Genomic DNA, 23,393 nt, shown 5'->3' with positions numbered 1-23,393 from the left:
TAGATCGGTGCTCATGATGTCAATCACAGGATTGTCTGGTCAGGTTCGATTGTTTACAGACCGCCGTCACATAGCTGGAATAGTGCTGAGGGCGGGGTTAAACAACAAATAAACAAACAAACAAACAAACAAACCGCTGTTGAAAGACCACGAGCACAGTTTAACAACAATAAAAATAATGCCTTACGTAATGTATTCTCGAAGCGCTGAATTTTTGTTACCCTTGACAATCAGTGTGTACTGGATGTATTTTTCATTCTCAGCTCCCTTGGGAGTATACAACCTAAGCTGTCTGAGTGTTAATAGTGGCACATTACCATCTCGTCCGTACATGTACTGTACCAAGTCACTGCTTGGTGAACAGCGTCACATGCCTCAGGAGAGAATGGATGTGCAACTCGTGGTTCAGTTATATGACGTTAATAACGTTAAACTACCTCCCTGGGTAATGTTTAATGCGAACTACATTCCCACTGACCATGTCTGGCATCTGTCGTCTAGTTGTAATAAACGATGCTAATTTAACAACGGTGTCTGAACGAGTATCAACTTACTATCGTCATGGGCATATGTGGACACTGGATTGTAGCTGAATTGCTATACTGCAGCATGAATAATGTATAAATATGGAATGAATATGGTAAGTGTAAATGAATAAATGAGTGACAGTCTAACTAAGATCAGTTCACTCCAATACGATAACTCTCAGTGTGAGGCCAAAGGTCGCGTTTGGTAAAATTTTCTATTCAACCAATCAACATCGAGGATTCTAAATTCAGACAACCTTGTCTTATTTCTATATCTCGAACACGAATATAATCGAGGAAATCCGAATACCAAAATACAGTGCCGCGCTATTACATTGAGGATAATTTACACTTCCTGTCGACTGTGACCGCCATGGTTTCTACACAAAACGGTCACTATGGAAGGTATATTTGAGATCGTTGGTGGTTTGTTTGGCACAGATTGAAATTCCGAATCGAGACTGTAAAAAGTGAAGCCAAATTATTTAAGAAAGCTGACATCTGATTGGCTAAAGAATCCACGTATCCTTCATTTCGATTGGGGTTCACCTGACGCAAACTTTAATGGAAGATTCGTCAGATACGCATCGTATCCAAGGAAAAGATCTGAGTTTAATGAGATTGAAGGTATATCATTGACCTTCAAGGGAAGTTTCCTCAGAGGGGTATCGTATCCAGGTAAAAGATCTTGTTTTGATGAGATTGGAGCTGTATCGTGACAAAGTGGGAAACGATACAAGAACTTTGTGAGTAAAAATCCCGTGTTTTCAATGTAGCGCTGTCATGTTACCTGTCGCTCTTAATTGCTGCTGTTGTTGAGGATAATGTTTACACTTGCTGGAGTTGACGTGACCGTATGAAGGGGTAGTGGGCAATAACACGGGTGGGTCTAGGGAATCGAACCCGGGCCTTCGGCGTGACGAGTGAACGCTTAACCACTTTAAAGATCATCTATAACAATCCTTTAAATGCATCCAAGGCGAGCTGGTATCAGGCCGCAATACTGAGTTTAGATCTATGCCGAACTCGGGAACTTGTGATTGGTTGTTTATGTCAACATCATGGGCGAGACAAGGTCTGTGTTAGGTTAGTGTTAAAGTGAGATGGGGTTGGTGACGTCACTTCCAAACCGAGGCTATAGTGGAGGAGATACCTTATGTCATACCCTGGACAATGGAGGATGCAATCTGAAATGAAACGTTTCCCTTGCCTCTGAAACGTTTAATACAAACACATATGCTTATCTTTTTTCTGTTTTTACTGTATTGCATCACTTAGTTTGAATGTTAGGAACCGCGTCTTGTAAGCTACGTTTCTAAGTTATTATTATTTGAGTGAGTGAGTGAGTGAGTTGGGTTTAACGCCGCTTTTAACAGTATTCCAGTTATATCACGGTGTGTCAGCTTAATGTGGGAGGAACGCCCGAAGTGATGCAGGTCTCAGACGTTTACATACGAAAACCCACGAGCACGGGTATGGTGCTGACAAACCTAGAAACATAATCGGGGCGAACCGGGATTCGAACCCACAATCACAGGTTTCTGGTGTGCCCAAGGGACGCAACTCTGCACAGCGAATCGCGGCGCCTTAGACGACTGGGCCACCCGTGCCCCCTATTATTATTTGAAAGTGACAACCGAATATGATTGAGAAGTACTTTCAAAATAATATTAGCTCACGTTGTGACGCGGCTGTTAAGTTTTAAACACATATCTTTATAAGATATCGGAGCTGGAGCCTCAGTAATCACTTTATTCAAGTGTATTGTAGGCGATAGGCCCATGATACCAACGGTAAGTGTACAGTGGAAGTTCGAGGATCCCATTTATGTATTTAACAATGATTCTCTAAGATACATGGCTTAAACAATAAACAAAGAAAGACTTTGTACAGTTGCTCGATGGACAGATGACATTAGGATGTTGAACTTTTGCCTTTTTGGGAATTCATAATATTTTCTTGGAATAAGTTCTGCCCTCAGAATCTGGTAACATTATTTGCATATTAGAATAAAATGGTACTCGTCTTCAACATAATTGCATTTACATACTTTGCAAACTCGTTCCACTCTAGGTTCCGTTTTGTGTCGACCAGATTCGATCCGAAGATGATGGGAACTACACCGTAATCTAGCCAGAGCATGTCTAAATTTCTCTTGTGGTAACACGGTAATATATAATTCCAGGCCAAACGTTTGCTTATACAACGACTAGTTATATGATTTTGAGCTTTCTGAAAGAGCTCCATGCCAGTCTTGTTCATATGAAGATTTAATCCACATAGGAATTCATTTATAAACATGGGGATATTCGTAATACATTGGTGCTCCCACACAATGCCGAAACCTGTCGGCTGAATAATACTTCTAATTTTTTAAGCGCAATTAATTTTACCCTTTTGGAGCGCCTGAAGTTGAATATTATAACATTTTTTGACATATCGTGAGTCAGGCATTTTCAAAATATTACACCAGTATTTAACAGCTCTTGTATACGCATAAATATACAGCAGATAACGTCCACATTCACCTCTCACAACATGATTGAGTTTCGAACTCCTAAATATCGTTTACAAGCAAACATATGTACGCTGTCAATTTCGTTACAAATGTCAGGACTCATGCCCCATATTTTTTTACCCATATAACATCATAGGAGTGATTCTGGTATCAAATGTTTTAAACAAAATATTAAAGGATAACGGCTTCAGCTTTGCTAAAGATTTGAATACTCCTAATAACACTCTCTTTGCTTGTAACGCTGCATCCTTTACATGTTTACCCGATGATAAAGACCTGGTAAATGTTAAGCCTAAATATTTATAGGAGTTTTCACAAGCTATGTCATGTTCCGAATACCACACTTGGGAGTTGCATGGATTAATTGTTTCTTCATCACTGCTATATCCACAATAACCTATATTATAAAACATGTTTTTGTCTCCGCTTTGCTCTTTCTAACAAAACATACAACGCATACAGTAGCTCATCGGCTCTGCAGCTCACCTGATGTAAAAACAACATTTATCCCTCAGGATGTATTGAAGAAAAAGTGTGATATATATAACACTATCAATATCAACAGAGGCATCAGAATGGTATAACATTTAAGGGGTGCGTCAATGGTATCGTCTTCCCTTGGGGTAAAGGGAGTAACATCAGCGGCTCACGTCAGAACAAGCCGGGGACACATGGGAGCCCTGCTGAGCTGAATCAAGATGAACATATGATTCGTTTGTTAGTTGTTTAACGCCGCAATCAGCAATGTTCCATCTATATGAAAGCAGTATGTAAAATAGCAGCAGTGAGTGAATATGGTTTACGCCGCTGTTAGCAATATTCAAGCAATATCGCGGCGTAGGACACCAGAAACGGGCTTTAGACATTGTACCCATCTGGGAATCGAACCCGGGTTTAACGTCCAGGCTACCCCACCGCCCCTTGGTTGACATCATGAGCATCGATCATCGATCATACGATGACATGCATGAACCAAGTCAACCAGTCTCATCACCCGATCCTGTTAAGTCGAACAGTATGGATCATAAGGTGTGGCATAAGTATGGTGGCCGAGAAGGGACATTGCTTTCTCGTTTTATCGCTTTCTCGCTAAAGCTATGTCCCCTCTTGACCACTATAGGGGGGCCGCATGTGCTATTTGCTAATAATACTGACAATTATTTTTCAATATATGATCTATATGTAAATCATTATCTATTCCAGTTCAATTTATCCTTTAAAGTTTCAGTTTTAAGATTGATGGAAGAATGGGATGGTATTATGAACAAAATGAAAATATGAATAGCGACTATTCTGTTGTAGTCTGTGAATCTTGCTTATTTATTACACTACAAGAAAATAAACACATGCGTGTTTTCAAACTAAACGAAATAGCATTATGTATGTATATGTAACATATTTATCTACTACAAGATGTTGAACAATATAATTATAAGAGGCAAAATACCGGTGAGAATTATAGGAATGGATAACTGAATATCAGTAAAAACGTTTTAATGTACAGCATTAAGGGAAATATCGCTTTCTCGCTCTATTGCTCTATCGCTCTATCGCTCTATCGCTTTCTCATTCTATCGCTTTCTCTCATGACTAACCATAGTCATATGAAAGAATCGGGTGTTCTTCAACTTATTTTGAATAGTATGTACTGAAAATCTTGAAATTAACGTTGGAGTTAATTATAAATGCAAAAAATGAGAGTGGACTTAATTAATTAAACTTTGCATTTATGTCTCAGAAATGACTGTTGATAAGGCAGTCTGCATATAGTCGAGTCTGGACAAGACAATCCAGTGATGGACATCATGAGCATCGATTCACGCAATTTGGATACGATGAAAAAGTCAGCGAGCCTGACCCAGCCGGTCCCGTTAATAAGCATGATTTGCTGAAGATCTGTTCTAACCCGAATCTTCACGGGTCTACACACTGTGAATATGTGGGTGAGTGTATGTTACCTTCCCCCATATCTCCGGCCATACAAGTTATGGGCCAGGCGAACGCTGAGACACGGCCGTGTCATACATTTGAATTTAAATTAATTATCCCTAGGGTTTTTAAACTGTATGAGTGACAAATATTATACGAGAAACCGTGATTCACCTGTTCTCTCCAGACCAATATCAGGTTCCCCTACTTCGTCATAGATAACCATACCCCATTCATCACGAAACACATTCTCCCATGAGCCTCTAGCCAAAATGGACGGGGATGCAATTTCTCCGTTCGTAGAAGGAAGTCGACCAAAGCCAAATACTTGTTTTGTGTACATTCTGACGTCATTTGCGACACTTGGTGGTCTTCTCTTCGGATATGACATCGGGATCGTCTCGGGGTCGATGCTGCTGATACAGCCGTATTTCCAGCTGACGACATTCTGGCAGGAGCTGATTGTCAGCGGTACAATCATTGCGGCTGTAGTGTTCGCCCTCGTGGCTGGCGTCATGGCTGACTTGGTTGGGCGTAAAAAGACGATTATGTCAGCCAGCGTTGTCTTCGTGTTGGGGTCAGTGGTGATGGGTGTGGCGTCGTCGAAGGAGGTGTTGCTGACAGGGAGGATCGTCGTCGGGGTTGGCGTCGGTATGTCGGTATATTTCATAATGTATTATAGCTTGTAAAATACAAAGTGATTTTAGGCCAAATCTCCTTGGTGTACGGTATCTTAAAAATTGAAACAGTGGATTTATAATCGAAGGCATATACGATACAGAAAAAATATTGTGTCAATATTATTCTGTTTGTTTGTATTGTTAGTAGACAAAGCGCTGGTGCAGTTGTTGAGCATTATGTAATTGATACAGGCGCAATTGATTTTATGACTTTAAATTAAAATTCGACTGCATTAAATTAGAAACGTGAAACCGTGCAGACATATCTGTCCATAAGTGAATCACCTACTACCAGATGCTAAAAGTTCAACATTACAGGCTCCACTGTGTCTACTGGCACCAGGTTGGTGTACCCTGTATACCCCTTCGTAAATAATGTACCTTATCCACCATCATCAGGTGGGTGACACTGTATACCCCTTCGAAAATAATGTACCTTGTCCACCGTCATTAGATGGGTATACCCTGTACACCCTTACCGTAAATAATGTACCTTGTCCATCGTCATCAGGTTGGTGGACAATGTATATACTTACCGTAAATAATGTACCTTGTCCACCGTCATCAGGTTGGTGGACAATGTATATACTTACCGTAAATAATGTACCTTGTCCATCGTCATCAGGTTGGTGGACAATGTATATACTTACCGTAAATACTGTACCTTGTCCACCGTCATCAGGTGGGTGTACCCTGTACACCCCTACGTAAATAATGTACCTTGTCCATCGTCATGAGGTGGGTGTACCCTGTATACCCGTACCGTAAATAATGTGCCTTGTCCACCGTAATCAGGTGGGTATATCCTGTACACCCTTACCGTAAATAATGTACCTTGTCCATCGTCATGAGGTGGGTGTACCCTGTATACCCGTACCGTAAATAATGTACCTTGTCCATCGTCATCCGGTAGGTTGACAATATATATACTTACTGTAAATAATGTACTTGTCCACCTTCATCAGGTGGGTGTACCCTGTACACCCCTACGTAAATAATGTACCTTGTCCATCGTCATCAGGTAGGTGGACAATGTATATACTTACCGTAAATAATGTACCTTGTCCACCGTCATCAGGTGGGTGTACCCTGTATACCCCTACGAAAATAATGAACCTTGTCCATCGTCATCAGGTGGATGTGCCCTGTACACCCCTACGTAAATAATGTACCTTGTCCACCGTCATCAAGTGGGTGTACCCTGTATACCCCTACGAAAATAATGTACATTGTCCATCGTCATCAGGTGGATGTGCCCTGTACACCCCTACGTAAATAATGTACCTTGTCCACCGTCATCAAGTGGGTATACCCTTTACACCCCTACGTAAATAATGTACCTTGTCCACCGTCATCAGGTGGGTGTACCCTGTACACCCCTGCGTGAATAATCAAATCAATCATAATTTAATCAAATTTATCATAATTGGAATAGTGTAACCGATGCGATAAATAGATCCGATAAATTTGACATCACGATCCGACAAATAGGCAATTGAGGTCACCCAGAAGGAAATGTCCTGAGCTCCATACACCAACGCGATGTCTGCTGGATCAATACATTATTGTCTAATGTCGAATGCTGTATAAAATTATTGGTTAAAATTAACAACCTTTCAATCCACACACTATCCAGTCAAACACATATAATGCTGAATTATCGTGCCTAGGATGACAGCTGTTCATATAATTTAAATCAATAACTGGACAACGCATATTAAAACTGTTCTACTTAGTTTAGATCTGGGATACGCATTGATAGACCAGGTTGTTGGAAATGTACATATATTTATGACGTTACTGCTTCAAAGGGCAAAAGATTGTTTTCAGTCGCAATGGTTATAAAAGTTATAAAATGGTCAACGAAAAAACAGTTATTCGTTATTTGGAAAACAAGGTTTGTGTGGAAAGAACCTAAAGTCTGTTACTATGAAGAACACTGGATACTACGAATTAACGGTGTATCAAAATATACTTCATATGGATATCAACATAGCAGCAAATATATAACGAAAACATATTCATGTATACCAAATCAATTTGTTTTGTGCATTAATGTCAACAAGAAATCGTATATTATTACACAAATATTGCTTTATTTATGAATCATTGTCTTAGAGGTGAAATGGGGTTTAAAGACGCGTATTAGATTATTGTCCTTGTATAACGACGCGCAAAATAACACGCTCATAACTTGTGAATACTTGAAACATATAGTACGTACTATGGGCCTTCAGTTTCCCTGTACATAAAACAATGAATGCAGTACAACTGCGTGTAGATAGTGATGAGAAGGTAGTGTCAGTATTTTTACTATTTAATGAGTCCACAATATGATAACTTCCACGTTTCCTCCATGTTAGGTCTGGCTTCGGTGGCTGTGCCTGTGTACGTGGCGGAAGCTGCCCCGAGGCACATCCGGGGACGTCTGGTGACCTTGAACCAGCTCTTCATCACCATTGGCATCCTCATCTCCTCCATCATCGCCGGTGGCTTCAGCGAACTCCAGGAGACGGGGTGGAGGTGAGTTTAAAGGGCGAGCAACGGGTTGGTTCGGATTCTTACAGAGATGGGTTTGAAGCGGGTGTGGAGTGGATGTTCTTACAGTTGTGCAACTGACATGGAAAGACAAAAAATAAATTCAAGGACATAAGAAACGTCACCTCGTATATTTTCAAAGCCACAAAATAACAAAGCTATATTTTTTTACGGTGATTGATGTATTTTAAAAAACTGGGTAATTTTACAACATGTTTGCATAAACACTGACACATCCTGCGGAAGAAGTTCATTTTATCGACATGTTTTGGTCCAATATTCGAGCACCAAATAAATGAGCCTATCTAGTCAATATAGTGTGTGTCCTCCCCAGCTTCGATGCAAGCTCTGACACGGCGCCGAGCAAAGAAAGTGCACAGGAATCAGACGACATTCTGCCTGCAATGCCTGTGCTAACGCCACTGTTGTCTCTGGGCGTGGCTGACGTTGCCTTATCTGTCGTCCCAGGTGGCCCCACAGATGTTCTATTGGAGACATGTCAGGAGATCTTGCCGGCCATGGAAGAAGGTTCACGGTGTTGGCGTTGAACAATGCTCTGGTAATGTGGGCTGTGTGAGGAGTGGCGTTATCTTGCTGGAAGAAACGTTTGTTGGTGACGTTGAAGGAATGGCAGTACAACTGGCTTTAACACTTCATTGAGGGAGCGTGCAGCGGTAAGATTGCCATCAATGACAACCAGATCCGTCTTCATGTCCCCACAACTCCCACCCCGACCATCACACTGCCACCACCGTATGGTTCAATTTCATGCGGGGGCACGGGTGGCCCAGTCGTCTAAGGCGCCGCGATTCGCTGTGCAGAGTTGCGTCCCTTGGGCACGCCAGAAACCTATGATTGTGGGTTCGAATCCCGGTTCGCCCCGATTATGTTTCTATGTTTGTCAGCACCATACCCGTGCTCGTGGGTTTCACCGAAGTGGTAAACGTCTGAGACCTGCATCACTTCGGGCGTTCCTCCCACATTAAGCTGACACGCCGTGATATAACTGGAATACTGTTAAAAGCGGCGTTAAACCCAACTCACTCACTCACTCATTCAATTTCATGCACGCAACAACGTGTCGTGCGTTGCCCTGGCCGCCGATAAATACCATCTGCTTTAAGGAGGTGGAACCTGCACTCATCGCTAAACAGAACGCTGCGCCAATGTCTCTGCTGCCATCGCTTGACATTCCTCGCCCACGCCATTCTCTGACGTCGATGTTCACGCGTTAACGTCATCTCCTGGAACGGTCGGTAGGCGCTCAGACCACAGTGACAAAGTCGTCTGGACACAGTCTTTCTGCTGATCGATGACCAAGAGCATGTCGTCCCGATGACGTCACTGTGAGGTATATGTTCCTAAGGTGAAGCAGCCGTAAATGGCGTAAGGGGTGGTAACTCTGGGTCTACCGCTCCCAGGCCTGTCTGCTGTTCCACCTGTCTGCCTAAACCGGCTGACTAAGCCTAGTTTTGCCCATTACCCCAGCAACATGGGCCTGAGTTGCCCCCATGTCAAACATTCCCAATGCCCTTTCTCTCTGTTCCAATGTTAATCGAGGCATGACCACTTTTGGCAACTGAATGTGCCAATGCCAAAGAACATTTTGGCACCCGTTTTATACCAGATTTGCATACGGGTATGTATCCAACGGTTATGCCTTTTACCGAGCAATAAGGGCATTTTCACAACCAGCACGTGCATTTTGCGTATGTCACTGAGAGGAATGAATAAGTTGCGTTTAGGCGATACGTTTTAATCAATGTTGAAGGTATTTTGACATTGGTTGAAAATATATTGAAATTTTTTAAGGTGACGTTTCTTATGTCCTTGATATTAGGATTGAAGGGATAGGCGCTGGAGGAGAGTCATGGTGGCGTTTGACGATTGTTGAGTTTGCGTAGAGAGGTCATCTACCAAAGTATTGACCACAACATACACATTTCTTCTGCAGCGGTATCAGTCAAAGCAAAGAGAGCAATGGTGGAAGTGACGCATCTGTAAGGATTGCCCAGGCTGAGTGAATAGGCGAGGGCAGAAACAGGCATTTGGGGCTGACAAACACAGTCTACAGTGTTACCGAAACTCATTAATTTGGACAGCCCTACACCGTTATTGTTTATATTAATGTGGGTGCACTAAGCACTGGCTGAGAGGCTCTCCATCTTCCTCGCCTGTTTTGTTGTTTACCAAGATAGAAACATCGTAAGGTCGTCTTGGGCCGGCAAACGCAATCTACAGTGTACCTGGAGCTCATTAATCTAGTCAGACTTACGCATTGTCTGAATCTTTATAGTCTGTGTTAGTGAGGGTGTATATTAGCACTGCCTGGGGTGTTCGCATCTTCATCACCTGTTTTGTTCCAACAGGTGCGTGTTAGCACTGTCTTGGGTGTTCGCATCTTCATCACCTGTTTTGTTGTTCCAACAGGTACGTGTTAGCACCGTCTGGGGTGTTCGCATCTCCATCACCCGTTTTGTTGTTCCAACAGGTACATGTTAGCACTGGCTGGGGTGTTCGCATCTTTTAACACCAGTTCTGTTGTTCCAACAGGTCCATGTTAGCACTGGCTTGGGTGTTCGCTTCTGTTTTTTGGTTCCAAAAGGTACATGTTAGCACTGTCTGGGGTGTTCGCATCTGCATCACCCGTTTTGTTGTTCCAACAGGTACATGTTAGCACTGGCAGGGGTGTTCGCCATCTTCCAGTTTATTGGCTTCTTCTTTCTTCCGGAGAGTCCAAGATGGCTGCTTAGCAAAGGGCGTGGTGAATTAGCACGTGCAGTGCTCACGCATATCCGAGGTGGTGAAGACATATCTATAGAACTGGCAGACATCCGGACATCAGTCACCGAAGCAAGCAGTAGCGCCACAGGTGAGCTACACTTCCTAATTATGTCAGTATAACACCGAAACCGTACGATTAGACATTCATCATACCCCTCTAGCATTCATAACATCCTGTCTATTTCAAGAAGCAAAAGGCTCGTGAAATCTAATTGGCCCTATTAGACTAGCATATTGTCTGTGAAAGCCTGTATTATGCAATACATTTCTCTCTGCTAACAGCATCCTTGTCTCTGGTGCTCATTTCCTATAATACAGCATTCGGAAAAAGTGACTTGTTTCAACTAGATTGATTTTGTCAAAATACATGAAGCCATTCCACAGTCATGGAGCAGGACGAGAACAGTACCTCTGCATTATTTTGCTTTCAAGAGCATTCTTTTGACACTACAGTTTTCTCAATGAAAACTTGATGAAACACTACAGTTTTCCGGATGACAAAATAGTATAACACTACAGTTTTCCGGATGACAAAATAGTGTAACACTACAGTTTTCCGGATGACAGAATAGTGTAACACTACAGTTTTTGGATGACAAAATAGTGTAACACTTCAGTTTTTGGATGACAAAATATTGTAACACTACAGTATTCCGGATGACAAAACAGTATAACACTACAGTTTTTGGATGACAAAATATTGTAACACTACAGTTTTGGGATGACAAAATATTGTAACACTACAGTTTTTGGATGACAAATATTGTAACACTACAGTTTTCTGGGTGACAAAATATTGTAACACTACTGTTTTTGGATGACAAAATATTATAACACTACAGTTTTTGGATGACAAAATAGTGTAACACTACAGTTTTCCGGATGACAAAATATTGTAACACTACAGTTTCTGGATGACAAAATATTGTAACACTACAGTTTCTGGATGACAAAATATTATAACACTACAGTTTTCCGGATGACAAAATATTGTAACACAACAGTTTCCCGGATCACAAAATATTATAACACAACAGATTTCTGGATGACAAAATATTGTAACACAACAGTTTTCTGGATGACAAAATATTATAACACTACAGTTTTCCGGATGACAAAATATTATAACACTACAGTTTTCCGGATGACAAAATATTATAACACTACAGTTTTCTGGATGACAAAATATTATAACACTACAGTTTTCCGGATGACAAAATATTATAACACTACAGTTTTCCGGATGACAAAATATTGTGACACAGTGGCTGCAATTGAAAGTGCACTATTGCTGCTGGCACCTAAATGTGCATCTGCAAGGGATTAACTATGGAACCCTGATATACTTTCTTCGTTAAAGGTGGCCGACCTGTGATACTCCGAGTACTTTCAACCCCTCACGTGCGGAAAGCCCTGATGATTGGAGGGGGGCTGTCGGTCTTTCAGCAGCTGTGTGGTATAAACACTGTCATGTGCGTTCTGCTTCAAAATATGCATATATTTACCGTCTTAGAAATGTAAAAAATATCACAGAACGACCCCCTTGGTCGTGGGTTGGCCCTGATTATGTATCTAGGTTTGTTAACGAACCCGTAGTCTCAGGTATTACGAAAGTAGTCACATTAAATACTCGTACCTATATGCCTCGGTGGTATAGCTTGATATTGCTGTCGAAGCTAACTGAAAACTTATATGAGGTGAGGTGAAATTGGGTTTAACGTCGCGTCCAAGATTATTGCACTTATATTGCGACGTGCATGCACGTGTGTGTGTGTGTGTGTGTGTGTGTGTGTGTGTGTGTGGCTGCTTGTACTAGTCCGGACTGATGCCGATTTATAGTGCTAGCCCACTGAGATACCATGCCGCAGATTAACATGATTACCCCACTCAGACACAGTATACTGACTCCGAGCCGACCAGTCCTTGTTTTAGCCCCTTAATGCCGAGCGCCAGACAGGGTAACAACAAGTACCATCCTTTAACGTATTTTGGTATGACGCGGCCGGGGATCGAACCCCGCTCTCCTGGCGGACGCTCTACTACTAGACCACGGAGGCAGTCTTGATGATGATGATGATGATGAGTTTGTAATGTTAGATGTGTGTTGATACCCAGTTTGCCCTGAAGCATCGTTCTGTGTTGTTTGTAGTGCGTGCAGTGGACATGTTCTAGACTACGGAGGCGGTCCGAAAAGTTATATGAATCTTGACCAATAGATAAATGAATGCCAAAATAACATTACTTGAATATCAGTTGGTGCATTTACTTAAAAACTACTACTAGTCCCGTGTAAGAAGTGGTTTTACTTAGAGAAATATTCTGTAAAATTCGCAAGATCATTTTAATTTGACGAAACACGTCAAACCACGACAAGATATGTGCGAACAGACACCTATAACAATTTTAATTTAATTTTCACAATAATAGTTTTGCCTTTAAAAGACTTGTACTTCAGCCTTATGAGCAGAGTAAACGCTGCCGATAGTGTTTACAGTAACGAGTGGTGTTTGAACGGCTCTGACCTAGGAAGTACACCCTTGACGGGTTGCATGTATTAAGTACAATCCGTTCAATGCTCACAGTCTAAATGTGAACCGAATACACAAACAGGTAGCACATGTCTGCAGGCATCAACGTGACAAGGTATTATCTGTTGAAGGAAATACACAAATTTGCTACCGCGCTGTAACCGAGTATCTCCATCTGCCATTCTTGCGGACAAGGTGCCCGGTTTAGGAGGCGATGCTCTTTCTTCTACCACTGTTAGGAGGTGGACAGCGGAGTACAAGAAGGGAAGAGAGTGCCAAGATCAGGAAGACCTTTAACTGCCACCACTAGGGAACATGTTGATAAAATACGTGATTTAGAGAATCTCACCCGAGTGTCTTTTGATATCAAATATATCAACACGAGTTGATAAAAGTGGAAAAATTCCGAGGCTTGCCGAGGATTTTTGCCACTTTTGTCAACGAGTTCAACATTCAAATAAAAATGTGGTAATAAATAGAATATCACACTCTATTAAAGTTTATAGCAAATTTATATCCTTCCTCGAGAAAGCTGAAAATTTATTTCACTAGGTACGTAGAAGTCATGTTAGATTGAAGCTCGTGCAAAACCAATACTAACCGTAATAATGAGGTATTAAACCAGTTCTGTATATCGTGATCATATTCATACAGTAAACAGTTATGCCTGGTGTATGTAAAAGTAGGAATACTCGGCATGAAATCATCATGTTAATGTAACAATAGAAGGTTCACGTATGACTAATCTGATAGGTAGATATACGTCCGGGTTGCTAACATACCTATTGATATAGGATATAGGATATTTTTACTGCATTTTTCGTTATATATTCTAATATAGAATGCTCTCAACGCATGAAGGGACACATGGTATGAGTTGCGCCGAGTATTAAAACACAATCGGGATATAAACAGTTTCGGGTTGATAGATTAGATGAAGGGCGGATGGAGCAATTTCAAAACAGTAATTAGCTCTGCAGCATTCGCTTTGTTGTAAATTAAATATAAAGCGACAAAACCATTTCAATAATTGTAAGAAATCTCTACTGAAGGTCCATTGTACGATTCCGACTATATCATAAGCCCGTGTTTATGAATCACAATCAAATAGTGATGATAAAAGATTTACATTTTTCTATACTGGAAGCAATGTCTTTTTACCACAAAACATATTGTACTTTCAAATTTCTCGTCAATGGAGTGTCATAAAATGAAAATTAAAGCTTTGTGTCTGTTGTTTGATTATTTAACGCTGTCATACATTCGTACCATACATGACATAGTTAAGTTTTATTTAAATAAAAGCGACAAAACCCTGTCCATATTCATAATACATCTATGCCAAAAGTAGAGTCGATTGTAAGAAATGATCTTGGGGAAGCCGTTTTCAATAACATCCAATTTCTGTGCATTTTAAGCAATTTGGTAGGTTTAATTGTGTTTTTTTTCGAGCTGACCATTTTGTTAATTTTGATTATTTTGTGAGCGACTCTCGCAAGGAAACTATATTCCTGTTTACGGAAATAAGTAATTGTAATGGTGACAGTAGTTTTGTTATCCATAGATATCAGGGAAACATGCCTGGGATCTGACGAAACAGTCAGGAGGTCAGTGACAAAGATATAACACAATTGATCTGAGAACGTGAAAGAAATACCAACTGTCAGTGTATTATTATATTATAATACAGTTTCAGGTTCACTATCGAGTGTTTTGAACATTGCTGGTATATGCTCTGTTCCCTTCTGCTCATAGTTATGGCAGCTTCTTTGCATTCTGCAATGTTTCCACATATCTTGCTAATTTTAAAGAAAATTTCCAGGCCCTTTTGAGGCATAATATACTGGTAGTGTTATACGTGATGGGGTGTAAACGTATAACAACACATATGGCTCAGTACAACTAGATTTTTTATTACCAAACTCAATTATTTCATTTATCTATCAGGGGCGGTCGGGTAGCCTAATGGTAAAAGCCTTCGCTCTTCACGCCGAAGACCCGGGTTCGATTCCCGACATGGGTACAATGTGTGAAGCCCATTTCTGGTGTCCCCCGCCGTGATATTGCTGGAATATTGCTAAAAGCGGCGTAAAACCATACTCACTCACTCATTTATCTATCACTTGTTAACTCTCGATCTGAAACTACTCCCAACATACTGCTCCCTCGCTTGATAGCGGTTACCCCAGTTACAGCTACAAACCCACCGTACAGCATGTTCTAGCTCTTAAAACATCATATAAACTGCAGGGCAACAGATAGTATACACTTGAAAACTGGATTTGACCCAACCTTACAAACGTTATCGAAACGTTACAATGCTGAGTCGCCGAAACACTGAAAACGATAGGTCTTGAACATAACTCTGATTTCCGTAACAATCACCATCAAATAAGACATTTCTTGCTTGTTTCATTTTCAGCCACTAACAAACATGGGTGTCCTTCAGTTAGCATTGCATTTGTTTGGGTGTTGATAAAAGCCTTGATCAGTTATTGTTAAAGGCGGACAAGGCTCGGAGGAATTGGCAGTCCAGGGAAATTTGATTAAAGTGCTTAAAGAACCACTGTTATTGATTACAATGTCTAGAACTAGGCAGAAAACGGGCACCAGAAGTCTGAGCATTGTAAACCAGGTTCTAGGAACGAGGTGATGTTACCACGGCAACCTTGGCACAAAATGAATTACTGTTGTTCCCATACAGATACTACAGTGGCACGATTCTCAAGATGGCGGGGTTTCCGGTGAAGCACGCTATCTGGTTGGTTGTCGTGCCCAATGTCGTCAACTTCCTGGCCACGTTCATTGGCTTGTGGCTCGTCGAGAGGTTAGGCAGGCGACTACTTCTCATCATCAGTGTTTTCGGTAAGGAGATTAAATGCTAAATTAACTGATCAAAGTTGAAGTCCATCATTCGTTATTTGAGATTGGGGATCCAGTATAGCTATTCGCTATGGAGAGTTGCGTCCCTTATGCGAGCCGGATACCTATGATCATGGATTCAAAGCCCAAAATCGCCCTGATTATGTTTCGAGGTTTGTCAGCTCCGTGTCAGTGCTCTTGGGTTTCACCAAAGTGGTAAACGTCTAAGACCTGCATTACTTCGGGCTTTCCTCCCACACCTACCACGCGGTGGTGTAACTGAACTACCATAGAAATCGGCGTTTTCCAACCTCACTCACTCACTTCAACAGGTGTGATTGTATCATTGGCAACTCTTGCGATCGGCTTCCAGCTGTCATATGTCTACTCCCCTCGACTCAACTACACCGCAACAGCTTCTACATTCACGGCAATCAGCGACGCCAACAGCACCAAGCACCATGTCTGCTTTCAACCATATAGGTGAGTGTTGCCATTCCTATACCAACACCACTGCTTGAACACCTGTTTCGGCTGACCGATACCAGTATCACATGACAGCGTGAGTTCTATTCCGTATCGATTATAACTGCACTTTATCACATAATTAATAACGTTATCGATGCGATAAATCAATCCGATAAACTTGGCATCACGTTTCGATGAATATGCAAACGATGTCACCCATCAGGAACTACTTCTAAAATCCGTACATCGATGCGATGTCTGCTTGATCACTAAAGTACTATTTGATGTTGCCAAATAAGTTTAGATAGGTTTGTTTATTGTTTAACACCCCACTCAGCAATATTCCAGCTATATGACGGCGGTCTGTAAATAATCGAGTCTGGACCAGACAGTCGAGTGATTGATATCATGAGCATCGATCTAAGATATTGGGATATGATGACATGCATCAACCAGTCAGCGAGCCTGACCATCTGATCCCGTTAGTCGCCTCTTACGACAAGCACAGTCGCCTTTTACGGCAAGCATGGGTTGCTGACGAGTTATTCTAGCCCTGATCAGTTTAGATAGCTAAGGGGTTTCGCGTTGTGTGGGTATTTCAGAAGAGAAACATGGTTGCAAATCGTTTCGTGTATACAAACGTATGATATAAACAGTGTTAAATTTACACCTATGACACGTGAAGTATGACACAGTGTTTTCTCACGCATAGAACATGTGAAGAGTGCATCCACCACAAGGTCTGTGGCTTCTGTCAGAGCGACACGAAGGAAGCGACCTGCCTCCCGGCCAAAGATGAAACAGACTCACTGATTGGCCCGTGTAATTCAACCAGCTCAGGGGTGTCAGGATACACGTGGGCCTATGGCTACTGCCCAAATGACTACACGTGGATATCGGTTGTCGGCATGACCATGTTTGTCCTTGCATTTGCACCGGGTAATGTTTCTCAGTAGATATATATTCACCCTAAGAAATCCATATTATATTCTAAGAACATACCTCTTCACCAAAACGGTAAACGTCTAAATCTAAGTTCCTCCCATATCAAGCTGACACGCCAGGATATAACTGGAATACCGTTCAAAGCGGCGATAAATTCAACTCTCTCACTGATATGAATGATCAGTGCGGCGTTAAAGAAGTTCCACTCACGAGGCTTGTATAACACTTAACATGGACGCTAAGTATCAGTATACTTGTCCATGCTCTCTGTGTGCCACACTTAACATGGACGCTAAGTATCGTATACTTGTCCATTCCCTCTCTGTGCCACACTTAACTCGGACGCTAAGTATCGTATACTTGTCCATGCTCTCTCTGTGCCACACTTAACATGGACGCTAAGTATCGGATACTTGTCCATGCTCTCTCTGTGCCACACTTAACATGGACGCTAAGTATCGGATACTTGTCCATGCTCTCTCTGTGCCACACTTAACATGGACGCTAAGTATCGGATACTTGTCCATGCTCTCTCTGTGCCACACTTAACATGGACGCTAAGTATCGGATACTTGTCCATGCTCTCTCTGTGCCACACTTAACATGGACGCTAAGTATCGGATACTTGTCCATGCTCTCTCTGTGCTACACTTAACATGGACGCTAAGTATCGGATACTTGCCCATGCTCTCTCTGTGCCACACTTAACATGGACGCTAAGTATCGGATACTTGCCCATGCTCTCTCTGTGCCACACTTAACATGGACGCTAAGTATCGGATACTTGTCCATGCTCTCTCTGTGTCACACTTAACATGGACGCTAAGTATCTCATACTTGTCCATGCTCTCTCTGTGCCACACTTAACATGGACGCTAAGTATCGGATACTTGTCCATGCTCTCTCTCTCTCTGTCACACTTAACATGGACGCTAAGTATCGTATACCCGTCCATGCTTTCTCTGTGACAAACTTAACATGGACGCTAAGTATCGTATACTTGTCCATGCTCTCTCTCTGTGTGTCACACTTAACTTGGACGCTAAGTATCGTATACCTGTCCATGCTTTCTCTGTGTCACACTTAACATGGACGCTAAGTATCGTATGCAAATCCTTGCACTCTCTACGATGAGGGCACAACCGCCTTGGAAAAATAATAAAGCTTGTTTGTAAAACTAAGGTCATGAAACAAATCGTTGGTTTCTGTTAATAATAATTTAAAAGACAAAAGCAATAATTCAATAATGTTATGAGCGTCCAAGGGCGTTGGCATAGCGTCACGCGTGAAGTCCATTTTTGTTCCACGCTGGAATATTGCTGGAGGCCTTCGAGTTTTTACACCAACGGAATTTCATGTTTATATGAATTTTTGTGTTAAATTATGTCCTTTATACAGGCCTTAGTTGTTAATTTACATGCAGGCAGATCAATGCACGTGTTGGATGAGCGTTATGTCCACATGGAACGTTCACTTCCCATGAGGGGGCACGGGTGGCCCAGTCGTCTAAGGCGCCGCGATTCGCTGTGCAGATTTGCCTCCGTAGGGCACGCCAGAAACCTATGATTGTGGGTTCGAATCCCGGTTCGCCCCAATTATGTTTCTAGGTTTGTCAGCACCATACCCGTGCTCGTGGGTTTCACCGAAGTGGTAAACGTCTAAGACCTGCATCACTTCAGGCTTTCCTCCCACATTAAGCTGACACGCCGTGATATAACTGGAATACTGTTAAAAGCGGCGTGAAACCCAACTCACTCACTCACTTCTTATTACATTACTGTCAGGTAACATGTGTTTTGTGTTTGGTGGAAGATCAGGGTATGGAATAACAGCTAGTTAATATGCATGTCTCTTCATCAAGGTCTGGGACCCATGCCGTGGACGGTCAACTCGGAGATATACCCACTGTGGGCGAGAAGCACATGCAACTCAATCACCACGGCAACAGTTTGGATATGTAATTTCATCGTATCTATGACATTCCTTACCTTCACGGAACTAATCACCAAGCACGGTTTGTTAATTCTTACGCTCACTTCACCAATGTCGACAAAGCATTGCTTATCACACATTAAAAAGCCGTTTGTTACCTTGGTTAATGTCAGGAGTTAGCTTCAACGCGAGTGATTTGTGGCCATACACAGCTGTGTCACGCAATGAGCTGCTCGCGTACATGAACTTACATTGCGAGGAGAGCTAATTATTGCAACTATATGGTATTTTTACATAAAGAAAGTTTGATTGCTTGACATTTCTAATAAGGACATTTTGTTTTAAGTCAGGTAGATGTGATCGATGTAACGATTGAGTCCAAAAAATGTCTTGAAATACGAGTAGAATGTTTTAACCTTGAACGAGTGCCCGTATTATATATATATAAAGAGAGAGAGAGGGGGGGGGGGGGGGGGGGGGGGAAGAGAGAGACCATTTTGAAGCATACTGATCATGTTATAAAAATACATAATTGAATCATTTGGTGACAACGCACTAATAACAATTATTTGACCGATTTCAGGCTTACAAACTCAAACTGTTTTCCTGAAATATTATTTTGCATTCCTCTAACAGCTATTTTGAGTGAACCCTTCCGTTTTATAAACTCTGTGTCCGGGCTAACAGTACCGACTTGTTTACCCCTAGGTACATTCTGGATGTTCAGCGGTGTCTCTGTGCTCGGCCTCATCTTCATCTGCATCTTCCTCCCAGAGACGAAGGGCAAGACTCTGGAGGAGGTTGAGGAGCTCTTCATGTCGGAGGAAGACAAAGTTCATCACGAGGAGAGGAGGAGGACAAAATATACTGACTAGTGATCCAGAACTCACTGTTATAGTTCGTTTGACTACAACATTAAACATCTGATATCCTTTTAATGTTCCATGAGCACTGGTGGACAAATGTCAGAGGGCAGGAATTCGCAGTGAAGAGTTACCTCCCTTAGTCGCGCTAGGAATATGTGACTTACATTCGCCCTGGTTATGATCCTTGGTTTTGTTATTACCCCGTGTATGGCCTGTGTAGCATCCCAACCACATCAAATAAATGATCTCGAAAGGATACGATTATAATCAAGCAGACAACAGACAACAGGTCAGACATTTTTATCAGGAAGATGAAGAATTTTTGTGTTCACCACTGTGACCTGGGTTCGATTCCCGTGATAATGTACCAGAAATGGCGTTGAGTGGCTGGACTGTAATGGTGAAAAGTTTTTTGTTGTGTTACCCGGGACTCGGTAATATTCCAGCTATATTACGGCCTGGAAATAATTGAGGTTGGGCAAGAAAATGCAGTGATTCCAACGATCAACACCGTCTGGGCACAAATACAGCTGTCAGTCTGTCTAGTCGCCTGGGGGGTAGGGGTGGGGCGTGGGGTATGGGTGGGGCGTGGGGTGTGGTGGGGGTGGGGGTGGGGTGGGGTGGGGGGTCTGTGTCCCACTTTACCAGTTACTGTCTGTCTGTAAGTCTGTCTGGCTACCAGTCGCTATTGTTCAGATATAGAAATCACTCAACCGTGATAATCCCCTTAACTTAGGTGATTAGATTATAGTCTGTTTCGATCCATAGCCTATAGTTATAGCCAGCCAAAAAGTAATAGTAATAGTAAATTCATGTATCATAGTGATTATTTTATTCACATAGCATATTTATATTTCATTATACACTCGTGCAATTATGTTATAATTGATAGTTTATCAATTTGTTCGTCACAACATTCATTTTTATTCATATCAGCATTGCATATACAGACATTATTTTACACTGGTACATCAACAAAATGGGAAACATCATCTCAATATGTTCCCTTCAGCAGACGGGTCCTCGGGGGGTAAGGCAGTCATCCCCGTGCTCGTGGGTTTCACCGAAGTGGTAAACGTCTCAGACCTGCATCACTTCGGGCTTTCCTCCCACTTTAAGCTGACACGCCGTGATATAACTGGAATACTGTTAAAAGCGGCGTTAAACCCAACTCACTCACTCACTCACTCACTTACATGAAACAATGCAATAAGTTGAAAGTGAAATCTAAAAATTGCGTGCATGAACTCAAGGGTTCATACGACCATTATCATTGTCATTGTCATCATTATCATGATTATTATCATTATACTTACTGAGAAGTCCCTTCTGGTATCACACCGCCTCCGTGGTCTAGTGGTAGAGCGTCCGCCCGGGGTATCTCAGTGTGCTAGCACTATGAAATCGGCATTAGTCCGGACTAGTACAAACGCACACGCACGCACGCATGTACACACGTTCATGCACGTCGCTATATAAGTGCAATAATCTTAACACAACGTTAAACCCCATTTCACCACACCCATCAAGATCGTTAGCGGTCAAAACATCTAGAGTCATAGACCGCCTCCGTGGTCTAGTGGTAGAGCGTCCGCCCGGGGAGCGGAAGGTCTGGGGTTCGATCCCCGCCCGCATCATACCAGAAGACGTTAATGTATGGTACTTGTTGTTAGCCTGTCTGGCGCTCGGCTTTAAGGGGCTAAAACAAGGCTTTTTCGGCTCGGAGTCAGTATATTGTATCCGAGTGGTGCACAAGGGAAGTAACTCTGCACAGCGAATCGCAGCGCCTTAGTGTTTAAGCGTGACAAGTCCTTTCTAGTTCGTGTAGAGGACTCAGACTGTCTTGCATCCTTGGCGTGGTGTCCCACGCGGTCGTGTCATGAGTCCTTTGCATTTCAAAAAAATCACTGACGACGTTTTCACTAATTCACCTTTAAACACCGTTTGGTGTTGATTTGGAGACGATCTGATACAGTTCGTCATAGAATCAATTCAGAAATGCCATGGCATCATTTGAAATATTAAGGCTAGACGCCTTTCGTTGTGTATATATATATGTTTGTTCTTTAACACCACACAATATTACAGTTATGCGACGCCGGTCTGGACCAGACAACCCTGCTCTCGTTAATCGCCTCTTAGGACAAGCATAGGTTGCTGAGGACCAGGGGCGGTATTCATAAAAAAAACCTTAGGCTAGGATTTTTCGTAAGTCTAAACTTAATTTCTTTTTTCAGACTTAAGTTCTTTTATGAATACCGCCCCAAGTCTAACCCGAATCTTAACTGGGACCTGGACACGTATTTGGCACCCGTCACAAATACACGCAATGGCAAGTAAATTGTGCTCATGAAAAAGCAAGGGGACATAAAGTTCAAGTCAAAATAGTCCAAGTAGACTTTTGTGGGCTCTTTATTGCTTAATTCAGCGGGCACTGGCAGAATATGTAACTGAACCGGGTCAATATAAAATTATGTAAATGACAAGTCAATCCATATGTGCTGTTACTTTTAAACCATTATATCAGTTTGCTTATTTGTATAATCTGCTCCTTAGTGATTACTCAGTTTTCAGAAATGAGACATTGTTATATTTTGTATTTGCTGTTTTATATTGGAGCATATTGGTTAATCGTGTCATTTAGATTAGTCACTGTAATTTGTTTATAACAATGTCATGTGTTGGGCTCAAAAGACCTACTTCTTGTCCCAGTCGCCCCTGAAACTAAATCACCACCAATACCCACTGCTTGTTTGCCCGTGTTTGCTGTAGGGCTCTGAATAAATACATAAATAACATCGTTATAATTTCGTTTA

General features: G+C 42.0%; 1 protein-coding gene across 2 annotated transcripts; it reads left to right on the top strand.

Annotated features, from left to right (window-relative positions):
- Positions 1-5,240: 5,240 nt before the first annotated feature.
- LOC124144245 (proton myo-inositol cotransporter-like) lies at positions 5,241-23,381 on the top strand. Of its 2 annotated transcripts, XR_006862390.2 has the most exons (10): positions 5,241-5,625; positions 8,018-8,177; positions 10,859-11,064; positions 12,337-12,448; positions 16,209-16,369; positions 16,699-16,849; positions 17,547-17,773; positions 19,641-19,793; positions 20,420-20,637; positions 22,656-23,381. XR_006862390.2 is itself a non-coding variant. In XM_046513562.2 (9 exons), exons 1-9 carry the CDS (start codon positions 5,247-5,249, stop codon positions 20,584-20,586), a joined length of 1,716 nt encoding a protein of 571 aa, XP_046369518.2. In that variant the 5' UTR covers positions 5,241-5,246; the 3' UTR covers positions 20,587-21,135. The 2 variants fall into 2 exon arrangements, 1 of the variants encoding a protein (XP_046369518.2); XM_046513562.2 differs by lacking the exon at positions 22,656-23,381 and having other exon boundaries at positions 20,420-21,135.
- Positions 23,382-23,393: the final 12 nt, after the last annotated feature.

Source organism: Haliotis rufescens, unplaced genomic scaffold (assembly GCF_023055435.1).
Source record: "Haliotis rufescens isolate VD_foot unplaced genomic scaffold, xgHalRufe1.0.p SCAF_16, whole genome shotgun sequence".
Lineage (NCBI taxonomy): Eukaryota > Metazoa > Mollusca > Gastropoda > Lepetellida > Haliotidae > Haliotis > Haliotis rufescens.
Note: the sequence above shows the minus strand (reverse complement) of the source record. Positions and strands in the feature narration are given on the sequence as shown.

What these genes read in the sequence shown, in the direction of transcription:
- LOC124144245 (XM_046513562.2), top strand. Translation starts at nt 5,247, where the DNA reads ATGGACGGGGATGCAATTTCTCCGTTCGTAGAAGGAAGTCGACCAAAG. An exon ending in TCTCATCATCAGTGTTTTCG is followed by an intron (nt 16,370 to 16,698) that starts GTAAGGAGATTA and finishes TCACTTCAACAG; the next exon opens with GTGTGATTGTATCATTGGCA. An exon ending in TGTCCTTGCATTTGCACCGG is followed by an intron (nt 17,774 to 19,640) that starts GTAATGTTTCTC and finishes CTCTTCATCAAG; the next exon opens with GTCTGGGACCCATGCCGTGG.